The sequence below is a fragment of the Amphiura filiformis genome, chromosome 1 (assembly GCF_039555335.1).
Source record: "Amphiura filiformis chromosome 1, Afil_fr2py, whole genome shotgun sequence".
NCBI lineage: Eukaryota > Metazoa > Echinodermata > Ophiuroidea > Amphilepidida > Amphiuridae > Amphiura > Amphiura filiformis.
In genome coordinates, this window is record NC_092628.1 from 71,379,690 (window position 1) to 71,401,075 (window position 21,386).

Below are 21,386 nucleotides of genomic sequence, written 5' to 3' on the forward strand. Positions count from 1 at the left end.
CACTGAAAATTTTATTTCAGCACAGACAATTTGTGGAGTTACAGTAAAAAATGAGGGAAAACCAATATTTGATAAATAAAACAATAACTACTTGTCTTGAGTCACTGAAATTTCAGTGTAGTAACTGGATTCCTTGCCCCTGTAATATACATAACTTTTGTTACCAGTGTTATATAGTTTTTGACAAAAATGCAAAAATAGTCACAAATTTATCAAGGGGTGTAGTACCACCTTAACATAGGCTTTGGGCGATTAAGTACGTTTTATTTATATTTTTTTTCTATTTTGCTTACATGCTTTAAAAAATAAATTAATCTTTATAGCACTTTCAACAATTATTTTTTCTATCGCTTATAGAATGACCCAGTTATGAAGCCAATCTTGTTGTCCACAAAACGCCCAAAAAGAATAATTGTTTTCATTTTACCAAATGTTTTCAATAATCTATTCGTGACTTCCGTGAGCATTTTGTGAATATGTTTGATTTATAATCGATCCCTGATCACCTGCTGCTGATGAGTTTAAGCTATTAAGCGATGCTTTGTTTTTAGAACAGAGATTACAAAGGATGGCTTTATATCCTGCTCTGAACCTGTTATTCATTACACCGTATATAATTGGATTACAACAACTATTGAAATATCCTAAAATAAGAGTACTCATATCAAAAATTCTCGGTGGTGGATTTTTACCAAAAACGTTCCAAAACATAGCGACACAAAATGGCAACCAACAAATGATGAAACAAAATATAACAACAACGAATGATTTGGTTAATTTGAGTTCTTCTTGTCTTCGTCTTCTAGTGCGGTCGTTTTCGGTGGCTCTTCGTCGAATAGTACGCGTTGGCACCATCGATTTCATAAGGCTCCCGCCGTGATGGGAAAGTCTGTTTAAAAAAGTTGGGCGATCTTCTTCAATGACCATCGATTGTCCCTTATTAGAATATGCTTCTTTGGTGCTCTTGCTGTTAGTTTGAAGATTTGCTGCGCCTCCCAACTCTGACGCATTACTGATGTTGGAGGAACCCTCACTGCTTATTTTTCTGTCGAGCAAGTGTCCATCTTGTTGGTGACTATTCTTACTATGATTATCATTATCATTTGATTTCTGACCATTGGTTTGTTCAAATGATTTTGAATTCCGCGCATGCTTCTTCGACGGTACCTTCAAGTTATTTAACACTGTATTTTCCATGTGATCAGAAACTGTCGTAGTGTCTGTCTGTCCTGAAGAACTGGATGCACAATTACTTGATGTAACACTTAGTGTACTATTCCGATCTCCATGTAAATTGTTCTTGGTGGTGTTATTGGTATTGGTGGCTTCAGAAGGATGGACCTTTAAGGTCACTGGAGGGATTGGCATACGGCTACTTGTGGAATTTCTCTTCATACTGGTGTCCACACGTTGCCGACTCTTTCGCACCACTCGCAAAATTTGCACGTAACAAAAGGTCATAACAGAACACGGACCTCCAAAACAAACACCAACCATGAAGAATGTGTAAGAGACGCTTGTTGTCCAGTCGCAGAAACAGAAGGATTGTTGAGGAAGATAGTCGTAGATGCCCCAGCCCAAGAGAGGAGGACAAGCTAGGAGACCAGAAAATAACCACACACCTGTAGATAGACAAAAATGGAAACAAAGAATCTATTAATTTAAGTCAAGTGTTTGATTTAGTTTTCGTTTGGTTTTTATAATTTGTAATTCCATTGAATGTGATTGGCAGGAATTGCAGCTTACGTAGGCTAGACCTGATTTCGTAACTCTTGTGTGCTTCCTATTCAAAAACAAAAACAAAAAAACATTTGGACGACACTTGCGTATAAAATCATATCAACAGATTATTGTCTTGAATTTGGAATGGATCCGCTCCAAACAATAGTCTGAAGTTTTATATGAGTGAATCAAGCAAATATTGAATCCAGGGATTATTATTTTGTTTGTAATTGTATCGAATATTATTATGTGCATCCATTGACATTTTCCTGGCAGGTATAATAAAACAATGTATAGGGCATCACTGGTCATGCTGTTGAAACACACATATCGATAATTCTGTCAAAAACGTCTCTTCACGTTGTGCACATACCAAGAAAGTGAGAAATTTCGTTACACCAAAACAAAAGTACTTGACACATTTGGAGAAAACCTTCTGATAATTACAAACACTCGCTGAGCAGCAAGACCTTCCTCTAAGCTTTTAATCCGATAAGCTGATTATCTATTTGTTTTCATGAATTGCAAGACATTCTTTGATGTATTACTGAGCTCAATCATCTGAACTTACTGGAGCGTGAGCCACCCAGGCTGGTGGCTCAGCATAGTATTTTATTAACAGAAGGTTTTCTCCAAATTCGTTTCCTAATGAGATATTTTGTGCATGATTGGTGGCAGTACCATTAATGGAATTACAATGGATTATAAAAAACGTTATGAAAAGGCCCGATCTTTCATTGTCTGCAAGTTACAAGTTGTAAATCAAATACTTGAATCACACTGTTAAACATGGCCAAAGAACACCGACCGAAAACTTTTGGAGTTTTATCCTCCACCTTATCACTCAGGTGAAACGTTGACATTTAACCTGGAAATCGTAGATGTATTTCCTGAAATATTGCTGAATCCCATTCTAAATACAACCTTGGGCTTTCCGAGATAAGATTATGTTCTGTAAAAACGATAAAGTATTAAAAGGGCGTCATATATCGTCCGGATTCCGGAAGATATATAAGCTATATATACACGTGGACTACTAGCACCATGACGGGAACAATTTCGATAATATGATTAAGATCGAACCTGTGGGTAGGGTGCAATAATTGTAGCGTGATTCTACGACGTAAATATTGTTCCGATATTATTTGATCGGTTCACCATGTTCACGAAGACGCACCGGTCGTGAAGACGCACGTCTTAACTTGTGATTGATACGTTTGCTTTACGTGTGATATATCAAACGTAAGATCTATCGTATATAGGGTGTGCGAAATGGATCCAAGGTTGGGATATATGAAGTCGAAAGCAAAAATAATTATAATATGGTCATATTAAAGCAGATGTCAATTATAAAAATATTACAATAACGTCTTGAATCACAGACTGGTAAGAGGGGTTATGATTAGTGCGATGTTAGCAAAATTATATATAGAGACTGTTATGAAGTGAACATTATAATAATAATGGTGAATACAAAATTTATGGCACAACCAATATACATGCTACAGTACAATAATTGTAAAATTAAGAAGAGGATAAAGATCAATATTATCTAATATTACATTTTTGAAAAACAAATATTGCGACATATTCTTCCAATACTACACTCAAAGTACGTGAATCAAAGTACATTATAGTCTCCCATTAGTATAATTCATTTCCTCTGCATTTTGTCAGTATTAATACTAATACAAGTACAGATAATGGATTAAAACACTTAAATTGTAGAAGTCAAATAATTTTCATAAGGCAATATGATAAAACATATCTTCAGGTTTTGTTTAATGGCCCAAATGGGATGCGATTAGGCAAATATGTTTTCTTCAACACGCATCAAAATATCATACCAATATCAAACACTTACTAATTTGATAAAGGCCGGGGAAAGTAATTATTCTTAGACTTAGACATGAACCCAGAACCTCTAATAAAAACATATTTTGTATGAAATATATCAAAATTCATCACTATTATGAAGTAATATCGTTTATACAAATCATGGATGTACGAGAGTCTTTCATGAGCAGATTTAAAGGTGAACTTGTTTTTCCTATAGATTCATTTCCATGCCTGTTTTCATAATCTAATTTGAACCATAGCCACAGGATGGGTGGATGTATGTTTGAAATGCCATGGCCGGTGTTTTTAGCACAACTAAGTCAAAAGTAGTTTAGAAATATGTTATCGCAATCCAGAATAATATGGAAAAGTCAGCATTTAGCAATTATAATGTTGATGATGATCACTTTTAAAGTTCAAAGATGCTTTTTAAAATAGATTAGATTAAATCAATTATGATTCTTGACAAAATTAAAAGAAATGAACAGAGATCCTCAAATTTACCAGATTCTTACCGGGCATGCTTACCAATATTGGTCGACGGCATTTATGTTATTACATAATGGACGGATGCTGTTCACACTTCCCTATAGTGTCACCCAGAACATTACAAGGTCATTGTTACTTTCGCTCGTTTTGGGTGGTTCTGTTGGATGTGGATACCACTTCTCATACAAATATACATCAGGTTCATCTTTGATTTACTATTATCATGATTATGTTATAAATGTAGACTATTAAGTATTATGCTATCCTACATGTTGAATTTAGCGTTGAACATTGTTCCTTGCAATTAGGTTTAACAAATATTAAGAACGTTTTCGCTGATTCTTTTCTTGCAATTAAAATACGTGATGATATAGTTTCAATTAATTTTTTAATTTCTGTACCTGCATTTGTTAATATAAATGTTACATTTAGATTGTAGAGGCCCGTCAGCTGCTTGAAGTTTCTACATTTCATATGAAAGAAATTCCCGGAATGTTTTATATTGCACGTCCAACAAATCTTGTCATTCCAATACATTTTTGTAATATGGGACCAATATCATGTAAAACCATTTTGGAACATCTTAGTAAGTTCAAACCATTAGAACGACCAATTGTTGAACCTTTCTGAAAGGGGTCTCCTGTCATGGTTCAATGCGCCATCCAACAGTTCTGCGGACATACTCTTATCTTATGATGCATCCGCCATTATTCTATGATCAATTCAATGACAGAATTCCGGCAACCAAAGATTGATATTTATGCATCCATGGCACTGCACTTTTGTTCTTAGTACATTTCCGTGGTTTTTCAACTATAAATATTAAAATAATTATGGTTTTGTTCATAATAATGTAGAATGGGTTTCAATTTTATGTAAAGTCACTACGAACAACAACAAGAAAAAAACAGCAAGCCAACATACGGCTTAAAATGGCAAATTTCTTGACATAGTTGCGAAAACAAAACTTTGAAGCTATATTTAGCTACCAGTTTATCCTTCATTCCTTCCTAACATAGAGATAAAAAATATTTTTATCTCGATGTTCATACCGTGTCATCATGGCTGTGTAGTTGAGAAGGAATAATGGCGATATATAGGAGTGATAATGCTTTTGGCAAGTTGAGTGAGTCCACAGTCTGTAAATAAGATATGGTTAAGGCCTTTATGCCCTTAGAGATCGGCTGAAGACAAGGACATGTTATTCCGGAAGGTCTCTGGGTCGGTTCCAGATTCCAAATCACTGGGTACACTTTTGGCACAGTATTAGAAAAGTGCTCAAATGAGTCAAATACATAATGGTGTAAATAATGGTAAACTATCATTCTTAACAATATCCCAGTGGGCACATCAGGAAAAATGACGTCAATACAACGTCGGAAAAATGGTTGTAAGATGGTTGTATACAAGTTATTTTGACGTAAATTGGTTAGTACAACGTTAAACCAACCAAAATTTACCTGTCGTAAAATTATGTTATTACACCGTTGAACCAACCAATTGACGTCAAAATAACTTGCATATAATACAACCATCTTATAATCGTCAGAAATGCACCGATAAATCGTACAGGAGTTTTAATTGACATGGTTAATACAATTTCCCATAGCTTTTATCAATCAAGGATTACATTTTTAGTGAAAAAACAGAACAACTATCGGAAAAAATCTACTTTCCGCAATTGACAACAATGGACAGCATGTACATGCAGAAGATAAAGCAGTTAAGGAAACAGAGGTACAGTTGCTTCGGTGTTTAGTAATAGCATGAATAGTAGTATGTTATGCAGATCACATACCAATTATTATAGGTTGGTTAGAATGATATGCTGCAGCGTTGTTAGTTCTCAACTTGCTATATTAGTCTTTTAATTAATGTTAGTTAGATAAATAAAGCAATATTGATGGTAAGCATTGCCGAGCTGGCATCATCCACCGGTTTTAGTAGTAGATTAGTAGTAGCACAAGCTATAGACACTTCTTAGTAGCCAGCAATAATGACTCACCAGCAATTTTCCATCCCGTATGTTTTCTGGTGTACCATCTTCTAAACTTATCTGGATGTACTATGAAAATATACCGGCATATTCCTATCGCTGCAAGGGACATAACCGAGGCAACAAAAGTCAACATATTTATATATCCTAATATCACGCATAAGGTGTTCCCGAAGATCCATTCCCCTCTTGCGACGGTGAAGATGGTGAAAGGCAGATTAACAACAGATACCAGAAGATCAGCAGCGCTGAGACACAACACCATAGCATTGGTGACCGTCTTCAAGGATTTTTGTTTGAATACAACAATCCAAAGAAGTAGATTACCCCAGAAGGCTAATATCCAGATGATACTGAGTATAATAGTTTCTATGATGCGCTCAGCTGGTATATAATAAATATAGTCCTCATCATATGATTGGCTTGGGTTTGGTGTCGAGACATTCAAATCCGTGGTTACATCAACAACTGTGGTGTACAAATCGTAGAGTGGATCTGTACCGTATACAGTTTCAACGATTTCTGAGAGAGGCGGTAAAAAAGTTGTAGAAACGTCCAAAGGAAATTCCATTCCGTCCAAAATCGTGACAGCGTCTTCTGCTTTTAGCGGCTCCATTATATCATTCCGTGGTTTACATTCTGTAAGAAGTCGTATATAAAATGAGCTTGTTACACATTCAATGAGGAGGTACAGTAAGCAACATAACAAATTTTGAGTGGCATATCTATATGGTTACATAGATAGGTCGTTGCCATAAACAGGAAGATGGGTCTGACGTTCCAATTGTCTGGTGGATGTTTGCTTTTACCCAACTTGAATCAAACCCAGGAAGGCGAGTGGACATACGTGGTCTAAGGTAGACATGGTAGACAAAACTAGTTTATGTAAGAAACACGCTGAACGTACGTAATTATGGGCCTTCAGTTTGAAAAACAAAAACAAAACATGTGCATTCCTCGTAAAATTTTTCGCATATCCTCTGTAAATAATTACATGCACGTACGTTGAATATACTTGCAAACAATGATACTATTAAGCTAGATGATTGTGTGTCTTAAGCTAATAACAGATGCATTGCTTGCATGTAAGCAGTAAGTAAACTAAAAGTATACTACGCCTTTATATCAATATTGTAATGGTATGTAAGTGTTGTGTCAATCCAAAAAATAATCCATGCCGAAATGGAAGAGTGGAAAGTGTCATATGAGCTGATGAGGGAAAATTGGGTTCTACAAAAGCAACGTGAGTTACGTGATGGTTATATAGATTAGTATAAAAGCGTATTCTTCACAGCCTATCACTCCAAAAATAGTTGTCTCTTCTTGTTATAATAATTGAAAGAGTGTCTATTTCATTCTTGTACTCTTTGTAGAGAGTATGCACATGTTGGAAACTAATAGTGATAAAGGTTACTGGAAACTGGCGCAAATATCTGAATATGACACGTTTTGATATCAAACTAGGTCTAGATATTATTACATTTGGCGCAGGATGATAATTCCGGTATACTATCTATTTCAGTTTATGGATCACAGATAATACGGTGCATAAAGACCTTTACCATGACAAGACGCTCGCGTGCTATTACTTTTAATAATTGACCCGTTTTACAGTTGTAGTGCACGTATTACGTGATCAGTTCCTGTTGATATAATGCTAGTGACTTTTTTTTTATTTTGGTTCTTTTTATTTTAATGGAAAGAAATCGCAATAAAAATCCTTCAAACTTAGGTAAAAATATACTTCAGTTTGAGATATTTTGAATTATACTCATCATACTCATGTGGTTGAATTGTCTCTTTCGTCTCAGACAAATTGAATTGGTACTTTCATTTATCAATTTAATTCCTGATAATCAGAAGCACTTGCTTGGCGACATCGTTTTCTATAATTGCTTTCTTTATACACCTACGTTTAAGCGATGTTTCGTATTTTCCGAAACAATAGGTTATTTGAAAGATTTTAATCAGAGTGAATTAGATGCGCATCCAGCTATCTCGCTATGCATGTGAAGCATCACACATGACATAGCATAACTCTGGCTTAAATAATTTGATAATAATTATATTATTCTGGGTTCGAGATTTACATTCAACATAGGTTATGTTTGTATACAAGTTCAGTTGTTAAACGGTGCGCGAGACCGTGGCAGGTGATTGTCTTTAAAGAAATGAACAATATATAAAACTACGGGTATATATATTTTGTTTTGTTTGTTGTTTGTTTACCAAGGTTGGTCCGTAAGGGACACACACTTGAGTCTATGGTAAATACATGGTTCAGACCTATATGTAATCTATTTGGCGGGGGAAATTGATACTCTGAAAAATATTTTTCCTTGTCAGTTTGTTTCATAGGATTTACACACGTGTTTTCTTGTCGTGTTGAAAACTGATATCAAATCTTTGATCATATTAATCTTGGTCTTTGACACTTTGCCCTGACATATAGCATCAATTACATTGTGTCCAATACCGAATGGAAACAACGTGAAGGTCTTCATTTTCACTATAAAAAATAGAATTTTCAAAACTTCAGCATAAGAGTGCATTCCGACGGCGCAAGTATATAAGGGCCGTTACAGACTTTTTATTGGATGTAGAATATGTAATATGTCTTCGTTATTTAATCTATTATCATTATATTTCCAATCATGTGTAACGTCTAACGAATGTTTGATGATGTAAAGTCGATAATATATTTCCACCAGACATTCTACATAACATATTATCGATTTTACGTCATCAAACATTCGTTAGAAGTTAAACATTACATTGCCATGATTACTGAAAATAGAATGACAAAGACATGTTACATCAATTACCCTACGTCACTATACCCAGAGTCTGTATATGGCCCTTAATAGTAATACGGTATAGAAAATTCAATTGTTTGTATCAATTTACTGACTGAGCAATTAAAGATGTCCTTTCACGCTCTATACCCTTAGATAATTACTAGGGCAGTTGGTTCATCCGGTTCTGAATCTAAGGCACTGTGGCAATGGTGTCACGGATCCATGCGTAAATATCAACTGCGGATATCAAAACTATCGAAAAGGCGGAATATCAAGATCTAAAGAAGAAATCCGGTAACACTTTGATAGACGATAACATATATATATATATATATGCAGTCTTCATTTGTTTTTTCTTTAGAGAGTGTCAATTTAATATTCAAACCCATTTCAGTACTGCGCTAGCTTCCCCCATCAGATGCCCCAATAAAAATCCACAATTACGAAAATTCATCTTCTTTGCGGCAATTTTGATATAAATTTGGATCAATTAAAATTCATTACGAGACCAATAAAATAATATTTAGCGTAAAGCACTTAATTTAAATTTATCATTATTGTGTTTTGGACCCAGTATTTTCACACTCTTGGATTCATCGAAACACAATAATGTGCATTATTATGTTTTGATGGATCCAAGTTGTGATAATATTGATCCAAAACATATTAATGATAAAATTGATGCTTTACGCCCAATATTTATTGGTCTCGCTATGAGTTGTAAAATATTGGACTCGACTACGTCTCGTGCAATATTTTAAAACTCATAGCTTGACCAATAAATATGGGCTCAACCGATCCAATTTTATATCAATATTTGTTGATTCCCCCCACTTCAAATTAACTTTCGCCCAATGCTCCCGGAAGAATTTTTCTGGTGCCGCCACTGTATATGAAAGTCAGTGTGTTAGGGTGTAAGTCAATATTTTAATTGCAGATCGAAAGTTTGTATATTGCCCATAGAAAACTATTCTGGTTTCCTATTGCTGTTATTGTGACTTTCCTATGACTTTTCTTCTCACAGTGGGGTTCCGATAACAAAAATATAAGTTTTTACCTGTAGTTTTTATTATAAAAATGCCGTACTACTGTCATTGTGGACACATATACATGTATAGTGCAAGCGTCTATGGTGCAAGTGATGCTGCAACATGTTTTAAAAACGCAAGACTACAACTTATACCAAGCAAATGGACGTACAATAATTAGCTTTTGTTCTCATGCTACGACAATAATAATAGCCAAGTTCAACGAAGTGCGTGATGGCATTTTATCAACTGCTTTGCTAAACGAACGTGACGTTAAACCGTTACTTACGGAGTATTGTCCTATTACGGGTATTAAAGGCCTATTATTATTATTCAGATAAATTTATTGTGAGAGGGAAAATACAAAACGTTTCTCAAAATAAAGCAACTGTTGATGCGAGTGATCCGAATTCTTTGCTAAACTTTGTTTTGACAACGCAACGTACTTTACGCTTTTAATAAATGTTTGAATGCTCTTTTGCAGGTGTCAACGTCAGTAAACATGATAATAGGTCAAATTGGAAACGACCGAAATTTAGCGGGATGGTGCTAAAATGTTGGTAAAATTTGTCCATTTCACCTGCTCAACAACAAAGACTTGTTTCCATCTCGGTTGCTCTTTGAAAACTGTAATCTATTGAAGCGCAGCGACCTATATCTACAAATGTATATAATAACTAATGTCTTGATATGAAAATAATTTGATCACGGACTATTAAGCTTGGAATATTGTTTTGAAATCTATATGTTTTGGCAGGTGATGGTACAGTATTAAAAATTTAACATTTGCGATGATTCCCTACAAATTTCACCATGACATAATTTGCCACTGGTGGGCAATATGGATTATGTGAAATCAAGAAACGACGAAGATCTGATATAGTTGCTTTCAATATCTTTTTAACAAGTAGTTGTTTTCATTGCAAGCGATGTAACTTTAAGGCCCGGTTCACACTTTTCATTTTCGCGAGTATTCAATGCAACAAGTATTCATTATTCAATGTATTTCCACTCCATTTCCAGTCATTTTTAACTTTTAACGAATTTACACAAGATATTCGACGTCAAATAATTGAATGAAAACATTTAAAAACAATAAATTGAAACAGTTTGACCAACGAATACTTGACATACGAATATTTGACGTCGAATGTACTACAGCTTCAATCTTCTTCATGTTCTTATCGTCACCCTACTACGATAATTGCCGTTAAATCATTTTTTTTGTAAATTTGAGAACAAAGTACAAAATGCGGTTCAAGCATGCATCAGTTACGTAATTACCCTAATTATTTCGAATTATTCCCTTAAATTTGTATCATTTTCATTTGTTCTTGTGCATAGAATAGTGAATAAATGCTTGCACCATATTTTGTAATTTGTTCTCAAAATTACAAAAAATAACTTGGGCAATTAGCGTAGTAGGCTGACGTTATGTTGACATATATTTATTTTGTTTGTTTGTTTGTTTGTTTGTTTGTGTATGCAGTCGGTCTTGAACTTACTTACCTTTAATCAATCTATCTAAATGCAAGTGGCAAGAATTTTACATGAAAGGCCCAACTCTGGCTGTTTCAATCTATACTAGTCGAACGAAAATCTACTCCATCAATTCCACCAATCCTCCATAACCACTTCGACCATTATGATACTGGTAGGTTATATATTATCCAAAAAGCCAGACGTCGGAATTTCACAGTATTTTACTCCGTGTAGGCCTATTGATAATCCGAATTCTAAAAAGAATGGCGTTCTATCCGAGTTGTTATTATCATAGCAAAATTCTACACTTTAGATGAACTGGTTCGATCCCGCAGGTATGATACCAATATCTTTTGTCACCAAAGTAATACATTGAAAATGCAAACAGAGACAGTGACCACCACTGCAGTCACTCCCACTGGGTATGGGTGAGTCAGATTTTGTTGCTACTCAACTGGAAACTTTGCGGCGCAGTGTTGTTATTTGCAATATCAAATTAGTTTTGGTAGAGTGCATGGTTCACTTTCAGGAATGCATGCCTCCAGGTTTGGTGTAAGCGTGTAATAGCCTACGCCCACTAGCACCGAGACTGAAACTAAACAATCGTTTTTAAAAAAATGAGAAGATATTGTTTATGCTTAATTTAGAACAAAATACACTTTATTAAGTTCTTTTTAGACATATAACTGAAGCATAGCTATTTTTATTTAGTATCTGTAATTATAATTACATTGGGAAGATTTGGCATAATATTTCTCACACGAAAACCTTCACCATTTTTCAAGTACGAGAAGATCGTGACAATCTTTAACAATCAGATTTACAAATAACATTATTTCGTACGGTTCACTAAGCCAGACAACTTACAAGTCCCTGAACTTCTGAAAGTTTTGGCCGTGAAAATGTGTGATGTTATTGATGTGAATGTGATGTATTTCCAGTTATAAAAAATAAAAGATGGGGCATAACATATTTTGCACAGTTCAGTAAGCCAGAAAAATTACCTTCTAAAAGTTTTAGCCTATATGGACCATGAAAATGTGTGATATTATTGATGTGAATTTGTTGTATTTCCATTTATAAAAAATAAAAGATGGGACATAATTCTGTGGAGTCATGTTAATTGTTTTACCGTCTACAATATTAATATGTAGTCACATGATACTAGCGTGTTTCCAATTCAAACTCGTTTTTACAAACTGACCAAATGCGATCACTTTTAGGTGCTGGATTTTAGATGTTTGGATGTTGTTGTTACTTCATTCATATGTTTGATTTGTCTTGTGGAAAAGCCTTTTGCATCATGATATATGTACATGTAGTCATGGTGATGGCCCACGATAGCCTCATCCCAATGGCATAATTCAATAACCTCAATTACATAATCATAGTGCAACATTTGACATCAAGTTGCAGAGTATAAGTTTTTGTACCTAAATTTTCAAAGGTCATTCAATGAATGTAAAAATGTATTGGGTTTAAGAACTGCGCCCCTGATAGATGAGCATGTTGTGGATCCTAGCGATAGTGCTACAATACAACATTGTTCAAGATCTGTGGTTTTATTGGTTTTGAAAATCAGTGTAGGCCTACTCTGTCCTAGCTCACTCATACAATAAATACAATAATAATATATTAATAATATATTGGATTGTAACAATAATACTGTATTTGTTTTTAACCCAGCCAGGCCTATGTCAATATGATCAACATGGAGCCTATGACCAGAAAATCGACAGTGGGTTAACATGGTTGAATGAAGCACCACAAATCCTGTCACTCGATAACCAATTCTGACCGTGCAAGTTTTCCGCTCCAGATAAGGGTGACCTGGTAGGCTTTCATAGTTGCTATTCTTTATCATTTTGGCAAGAAAAGTAGAACTATATAAGGTCAAATTAAAAAAAAATCGTTTCACGTCTTGGTCATTTTAGCCTCGCGCGAATTCATTCCACTTAAGGGGGTACTATACCCCTACTCAAATTTGAGCCTGTTTGTGCATTTTTCTTAAAAATTATAGCCCACTGGGACAAGTAAAATAGGTATATTATAGGGGCAAGGACTACAACTACTGCACTGTAAATTTTATTTCAGCACAGACAAGAGTTGTGGGGTTACAGTCAAAAATGAGGGAAAACCAATATTTGATCAATAAATCAATAACTACTTGCTTTGGGTTGCTGAACTTTCAGTACAGTAGTTGTAGTCTTTGCCCCTATAATATACATATCTTACTTGTCACCAATGTGCTATAATTTTTGAGAAACATGCAAAAATAGGCATAAATTGGCCAGGGTGTAGTACCCCTTAATGCACCATATTTCATGACAGTATATATGGCAAACTGTTTTGCACGCTTCTCGCACATTTATACCATAGACTAATATTCTGTCGCGAATTTTCGGATTGGTGTAAAATAAAACCCTCCTCATCACCTATCGTGAAACAAATTTTTAATTTTATGTGGCCCAATGTATTTTTTTAGCCTGTTTATTATGCAAGAGGTGTTTATGATCCGCCACATTACCATTTGAAAGTGGTTTGACTATAATAGGAAACAAAAACAAAAATCATTGATCGAGCTATATCCTTTTTATTTTTATGAATTGTTTTTGTTAATTGATTATGAATCAATGGATTGTGCATTCCCGATATTAAATTTAAATTGATCTAATTGATTTATAATGTCTAAACCGTGTTTGAAAATTGGTAAACTTCCTTTGACCTGACGAAAATAGCACATTTTAACCAACAGACTGTCAAAATATTAGTATCTTCATGATAAACATTATTATTTTGCGTTCATCATGATTATTATTTTGTAAATTGAGATTGTATAATCAAAACATTTCCATATCAATCAAACGAAAAAAGTGATGTCAGTTTTGGTAGAAAAAGAGGCAAGCATTTTTGACTATAAAAGTACATTGACAAAACTTAAAACCCACTGTTATAAAAGTAACCCTTACAATGACAAAGCCTAATGTATAGGGCGTCCGTCTAGAGATCGTAAGGTCGTGGGTTCGAATCCCATGCCAGCATATTCCCTTGTTTTTCAAGTTGGTGAGCCGGTCGAGCTTCCGTCAGTTGTGTCTCTGACTTCATCAGTCCGTCAGATGTGTTTCCGACTTCATCAGTCCAGAGACACATCTGATGAAATCTCGACCTCTCACACAGGGACCGATCGTGGTGTACCATGTGTATCGGCACTGTGATACACCGTCGGTCACGGTGGCCGTCGGTTATCACAGTGCCGCCTACATAATGGTGTACCGCGACCAGTCCCTGTGTGAGAGGTCCGAGATTTCACTGAGATGTGTCTCTGGACTGATGAAGTCAGAAACACATCTGACGGACTGCTGAAGTCCAGGGCCGGATTTACCTTTTGGGGGCCCTGGGCCAGGCCAAAATTTGGAGGCCCCAAAACGCACCGTGAGAATGTGCACTCAAGTGGCCAAGTTTTGGTTTAGATATAAGATCGAAGGTGTCGGCGGGGGCATTATAATTTAGAGGGAGACAAGCATATTACTAGGGCATTTGCGCGCGAAGCGAGCGAAAAAATTCAGTTTTAGACATATATTTTAGCCCAAATTAAAGCTGAATATTTGTTACATGAGCCAGTGCTAGCGCAGCGCGCAAAAATGTGCAATTTTGTACCCCATTTTGGCCCAAAATAGAAGATGCACAGGCAATTTTGGGCTCCCCAAAATTTGGGGGCCCTGGGCCCGGGCCCATCTGGCCCAATGGTAAATCCGGCCCTGTTGAAGTCAGAGACACATCTGGCGGAAGCTCGACCACTCACACATGGACAGGTTGCACCGGTAATGTGATAACTGACGGTGACGGTGTACTCGTAGAAATTGTAAAATCTGGGAGTAAAATACAACACATTGTTATGAATATATGCTGACCACTTTATATTATTTTTTCACGATGACAATATTGCACTGTAAAATCAGAGTCCCCTTGAAATCAGTGCTTTGTCATTCAATGGCTCTTGAAAGCGTACTGCCCTTACTCTGTCAGTAGAAAGGCTAATATTGACTGTAATATTTATCATTTACATTATATAAGATAGGAATTCTTTCAAGTTTCAAGTAGAAGCTTACTGAAAGACTCTGAATAATTATATGGTGTACAAGCCGGTATAGATTGAGGACCAACCAATAACCCTTTGGCAAGACTCCAATCATTATACTATAACTAGAGCGGTTACCGCACCATAGCTGACCCATGTGGCTTCAGCTATTGACCCAGGTCTTATGAGGAGTGTTACCCCCGGTGGGAGGAAATAATTTTCTTTATTTTGTTCTTTATCATTTGACACCTCTCAAGGGGTCATACCTTCTTGGCATTTTGAGATATGAAAAGGACCCACATGAATATTGACCCGGGTCTTATGATGAGTATATCACCCCGGGTGTGGAAATATTTTTGTTATATGCTTTTCTTTGTTCTCTTTCATTTCACACCACTTGGGGGACATAACTTCATGACATTTCAAGATATGGCCATTTTGGCTTTTCGAGATATGAAAAGGGCCAAAGCATGAATATTGACCCAGTCTTATGAGGAGTGCTACCCCGGTATGGAAATTATTATTATTATATTCTTTACTTTGTTCTCTTTCATTTGACACCACTCAGGAGGTCATACCTTCTTGGCATTTCGAGATATGAATAGGACCCAAAATATGAATACTGACCCAGGACTTATGAGAAGTGTCACCCCGGTGGGGAAATAATGTTTAGCATATGCTTTACTTCTTTCTCTTTCATTTGACACCACTCGGAGTCATTACCTTCTTGGCATTTTGAAATATGAAAAGGACACATATGAATATTGACCCGGGTCTTATGATGAGTGTCACCCGGGTGGGGAAATATTTTATTATATTGTTTACTTTTTCCTCTTTCATTTGACACCACTTGGGGGTCATACCATCGTGGCATTTGGAGATATGTCCATTTCAGACCAAAACGTTAGTCAGTTGGTAACACATAATCTGACATGCTTAACTCGCGAACGCAAAATCGGAATCAACTGAAATTTGGGAACAAGCTTTTTTCGTGGATATCTACTGAAAAATGTCATTAAATGTTTTATGAACACGATGAAAGCCATTCGCTATTTGATACAACTTGGCCCTTGGCACCTTCGCTTGCAAATATTTAGTGGTATAGGAAATTCACATCTAGCTAACATGAATAACGGTGGCCGCAAATCGCCCTCATACTGCAGTTACTGTCCGTTTTCCTATACACAATACACAATACACAGTGCTCTTACCATTGACGCGAAACCTCTAAAAATAGCGTATGTTAAAAGTATGGGTAATTGCCTAGTTAACGTCGCTGTGTGAAAAATAACCGGCCAATATTAAAAGTACTCTTCTAAAATTCTAGAAAATATAGTTTTGTAACATGTCCTAAATTTTTAGCTAATTTAGATGTTTGGAAATATTCGTTCTTTGGTGTTTTAGCGTATGTTGTAATAGTACATTGCCTAGTTAACGTCGCTGTGTGAAAAATAACCGGCCAATATTAAAAGTACTCTTCTGAAATTCTAGAAAATATAGTTTTGTAACATGTCCTAAATTTTTAGCTAATTTAGGTGTTTGGAAATATTCGTACTTTGGTGTTTTAGGAAGGATATGTAAACGACAGATAACACCAAAAAATATGAAGAAATTATTTCCAAACCGTGTTAAACCACCATGCTTCTCATTTTCAAGAACGCTGGTTAACATTAAGCAGAGTATTGTCTCATTTCGTAAACAAAAGCCCACACAGAATTGTTCTCTAGCGTTCGCTTTATAATCGTTCACCCAACTGAAACTATAATACCAGCTCATTGCTCCATTGTACATGTAAAGCAGAAACATTATATGTTGTGTGGATTTAACCAGAGAAGATATGATTTAATCAGTTGAGCTGTTTTCAATGAGTGTTATCTTGGTTTAATAGCTTTTAATGGGGTTTAAGTCCTGCAAAGGTCGTGGTGAATTTACTGTAGACATGACTGCATCATGTGTCAGGGCTGAGCGTTTTAATTACGTAAGGCATACAGACGTTGGCATAATCGAACGACTGTCTATAATCAAAGGGCCAACCCTCTGCTCAGATTTTGAGTCCCATTGCACTATACGTACAATAAGTACACCTCATTTATTCTCTTGCTTATTGCATATGACACAATATTTGCTTGGTGTACTCTTGCGTATTTACTCCTGTCACCTCTAAATCCAAGATGGCGTCCAAAATGATCTCCTCTTTCACATGCTAAAATTGTTGATCATAAGTGATAATTACGGATTAGTATCATTGAAAAGATAATTAATTGCTCTATATTTTGATACCAAGGTTAACTAGGTACAGGAAACTTAACAGTGAGATTTTGTCTCATTTATATATTAGCGTAATCTTACTTATTTAATGCAAAGAACATTTCCATCCACTACGTCATGTGAATATAATGGATCAATGTTCAACCATGGAGGTATATAAATAAATGGAGAATGATCGCCAGAATTCTAATCTCTTAAGTGGAGATTATCCTATTACCTCTATTCAATGAGTCACCAAACTTGAATGGCCAGCCACTTCAGCCAAGCTATTGATCTCCACGATGGTTATGAGACTCTACCATGGTTCATTGATCGTCACTCCCAAAATTTCCTCATAGGAATTGACCCTACATTGACCCGTACCGGAAGGCTTGTAAAAGAGACTGTATAATGACGTCAGCTAGTCAATTAGCTGTTCAAAGTCGCCAGTTTTGATAGCTTATAGTTTCAATGTATGATTGTGCGAAAAACCGATGAAATTTGGATGTTCTGTTCTCAAGTTATGAAACTGTTTTCTACACTAGTTGTGCCGTAACTTGACAAATATACTTAGTTTTCATGTTCATATATTAAGCTTTTACTGGGGTCTGAGGGAGTTCAAATATAGTGCAAATGAAAGCAAAACGTTTTTACCTTCCGATTGTGAAAAAATTATGTTGGGCCAATTTGGGCCAATTGAGTTAAGAGCGAGTAAGATTTACCGGAAGTACTTCGAATTCAGCTAAAATCTTTTCATCATCATTAAACTTCTCATTTTATAATAAATAATTATCAGTATGTAGGCCTAAATGATTATTAATATTATTAGGGGCCATCATTTTTTTTGGAGGGGCTTTCCAAATAGGCCTATACGGGGGGTCATAACTTTTGGAAAGAAAAATAGGGGTCATAGCCTAATTTAATTTGTCAAGAATCATGACCAAAATGTAGGGGGTCACAATATGACCACAGATATAGGCCTACAGATAGGGTGTTTATTTTATTCAAAAGACTGATTTCAATGCAATTTTTTGGCGAAAATGACATTTTGATATCAAATTTTCTGAAACATGAGCACTTTCCAATAAACATTATAAGTAACTGCATTTAGCACCCCATTGAAATAAATGACCAGTGAAACAGACTTAACAATGTAATCAGCTTAGCATAATCAATATCCCCTGAAATTGCCTATTCAACACTAATTGGTCATAACCAACGTAGTACAAAAGATGCTTGGCTAGATCATTCTCCATTTATTTATATACCTCCATGGTTCAACTATGCAGTTTGCAGAATCTTTTTCAGCAATGCCGCGATACTTTTGTGTTGTGTGTGTTGAATGCGAAGTTGTCCTAGGAATAGGAGGAATATGATACCTTTAATATGAGGACAAGATGAACTCTAGATGGTCTTGAAATGGTACCAATAAATGTTGCGGAAGAGTTAGAAATGTTCATTTATATATATAACTTTGGAGATCAGCTATATATATATATATATGACTGCTGACTACCAAATGAAAAGACAATATGCAAGTAACTTACGTTTTTGTCTGAAATAGTTGCTGTCCAAGAGATCCGCGGTGGACTACTTTAAGTGCGTAGGCTACCGATTTCCAACATACCGATCCACCCAATTCTTTACTTCCGCTCAAAGCAATATTACATTAAGGTTACTATTGGTAGTTGCACTTGCTTTCTTGCCCTGTGGGGCCATTATTATAATATTGGAACTCCATTAATTGCAAGTCCTCACTGTGGGAGTTTTTGGCCTCAGCCCTGCCGGACTTGCGGCCTTGATGTTTTTGTACCGGGGCCAGCAAAGCTGGCCGCGGTACTTATTAGTTGGATATAAAAAATTGATGTTTCTAGGCTATGTATGAAACAGAAATTCATAAAGAAAGCACGTACCTGAATCAAGTTGTTTTGATGATGATTTATGCTTGTAATGTGTCAACATATAACTTGTGGTTGAACGGATATCAGAAATATTGTGTTGATTTTGCATGGTAAGGTAAAATAGGTATATGTTTTAGGAAAATAATTTTTCTGAATCTAGACTAGGAAGTTTTGCTGGTTCTCTTCACTAGAACACTTATCTTGGCAGGCTATGGGATCATGTGGGCAGACACACCGGGTACCATACATGCTTTGTGTGTGTTCAGTATCTCAGTGTGTTGTATGGTATGTGATCCAATATCTCTGGTGACAGCTACCTGCTCAGTTCTGATGACATATTTAATTTACACATCTTACTCTATTCATGTTCCTAGTGCTCTGTCTGTGGTGGTCTGTTATCTTAATATGTGTTGGATAATTTTCAACTACATGTAACATGTTTGACCATGCAACATGCAGTAAACATGGTAAAAGTTGAGTCCCTCACATCGAAGACCTGTAGGCCTATTAATAAATAAGCAAGATCACTGAATATTGGAAATATGTACATTTCCTGGTAACACGATGATGACCAAAAGCTATTGATGCACACATGACCTTCAAATATTTGGGTCTATTTTTATGATGACAAATATGTCACAACTAGAATGAAGCTTTAGGACATAGGTCCTAAGTAATGATTGAATTTTGTTACTAAGAATATTATCAGTAAACATTCAATTCTTTGCTTTAAAGGTGCTATTTTTGGGTTCAGTTTTCGAAAAATAATATTTCTCGAAATTTTGCTTGTTACTTTGTATGCTTTAAAAATTCTCAAAAAACAAAAAGAGCTATGAATGAATTAATCTATACTAGGGCCTATAAGGTGCGAACGTCAGTTGTTTTTTAGGCCACAAGACCATTTAGCAATCCATGTATGTGGGGTATTATGTGTAGGGGTGTTTGTACCCTAACAGTGTCTGCTTCCTACTCATGCCATCCAAACCTGGTGATAATAATATTTGAATAGGAGGACATGTGAATTAGCGTCAACTAGGAATAATCCTTTTCACCATGATTACCACCAATCAATCAGTACTTCCCACCATCCAAAATCTCCCTATTTTGTCAGCCAACAATATCACATAATTATCAGAGATTACCCTATATGTTTAATTGCAAGCATCCAACCAAGGCCAATCAATTAGATGTACATCCTTGAATTACAATTGTCATTTTAAAACTATGTCTCACCTGTCAAATATTACACATTACAAGCATCTTTCAGAAGGATTATTTAATCTTCACATGAAATCATTCCTGTCCCGGTACATCCCTTTTTAAAGGGTTTTTTATTTGTTGATACTTAGACTTTCTGAAAGGCCCGTTGGTTATTTTCCCACAGAAATATTTCGCGACTCGCTGCTCGTCGCTCCGCGACTCGCTGTCGCGGCTTCGCTGCTCCCTCCCTACTTGACAAGGATCGTCGGGAGGGATAGTGAGTCGTCTTTGACAAAGACTAGTTGATACTCGGAAAGCAAGGTGAATGCGTAATCTTAAGTTATCCACAGCCCGTTTTTATGGACAGCCCATAACCCATTTTATTTCTACCCCTTAGCTTCCCTCATTCTTCTGGCCCTGCCGCTCTATCGGGGACTAAATTATAGTTTAAGCTTGATCGCCATTGTTTTTGGAGCAATTATTGTTTCTTTGCAATCCTGCGGGGCAACATTGAACAATATCTTTTTTTACGCAATATTGTTTTTACCCGGGGGGGGGCACTCAACACAAATGACCATACGGGTATGCTCCCCCGGAAAGACCCCC

General features: G+C 36.0%; 1 protein-coding gene across 3 annotated transcripts in view; it reads right to left on the reverse strand.

The window, feature by feature from the left end:
* Window positions 1-21,386, reverse strand: part of LOC140152574 (D(2)-like dopamine receptor) — an 81,272-nt gene continuing 59,886 nt past the window's right edge. The window contains exons 1-3 of one of the 3 annotated variants that reach the window (XM_072174975.1): window positions 11,382-11,762; window positions 6,056-6,685; window positions 1-1,622 (exon numbers count right to left, since the gene is read on the reverse strand). In XM_072174975.1, coding sequence (XP_072031076.1) covers window positions 445-1,622; window positions 6,056-6,662 — 1,785 coding nt within the window. In that variant the 5' untranslated portion in view covers window positions 6,663-6,685; window positions 11,382-11,762 and the 3' untranslated portion in view covers window positions 1-444. Of the gene's footprint in view, window positions 1,623-6,055; window positions 6,727-11,381; window positions 11,763-21,386 lie in introns of those variants that run through there. The other 2 variants (XM_072174968.1, XM_072174984.1) reach the window with 2 other exon arrangements.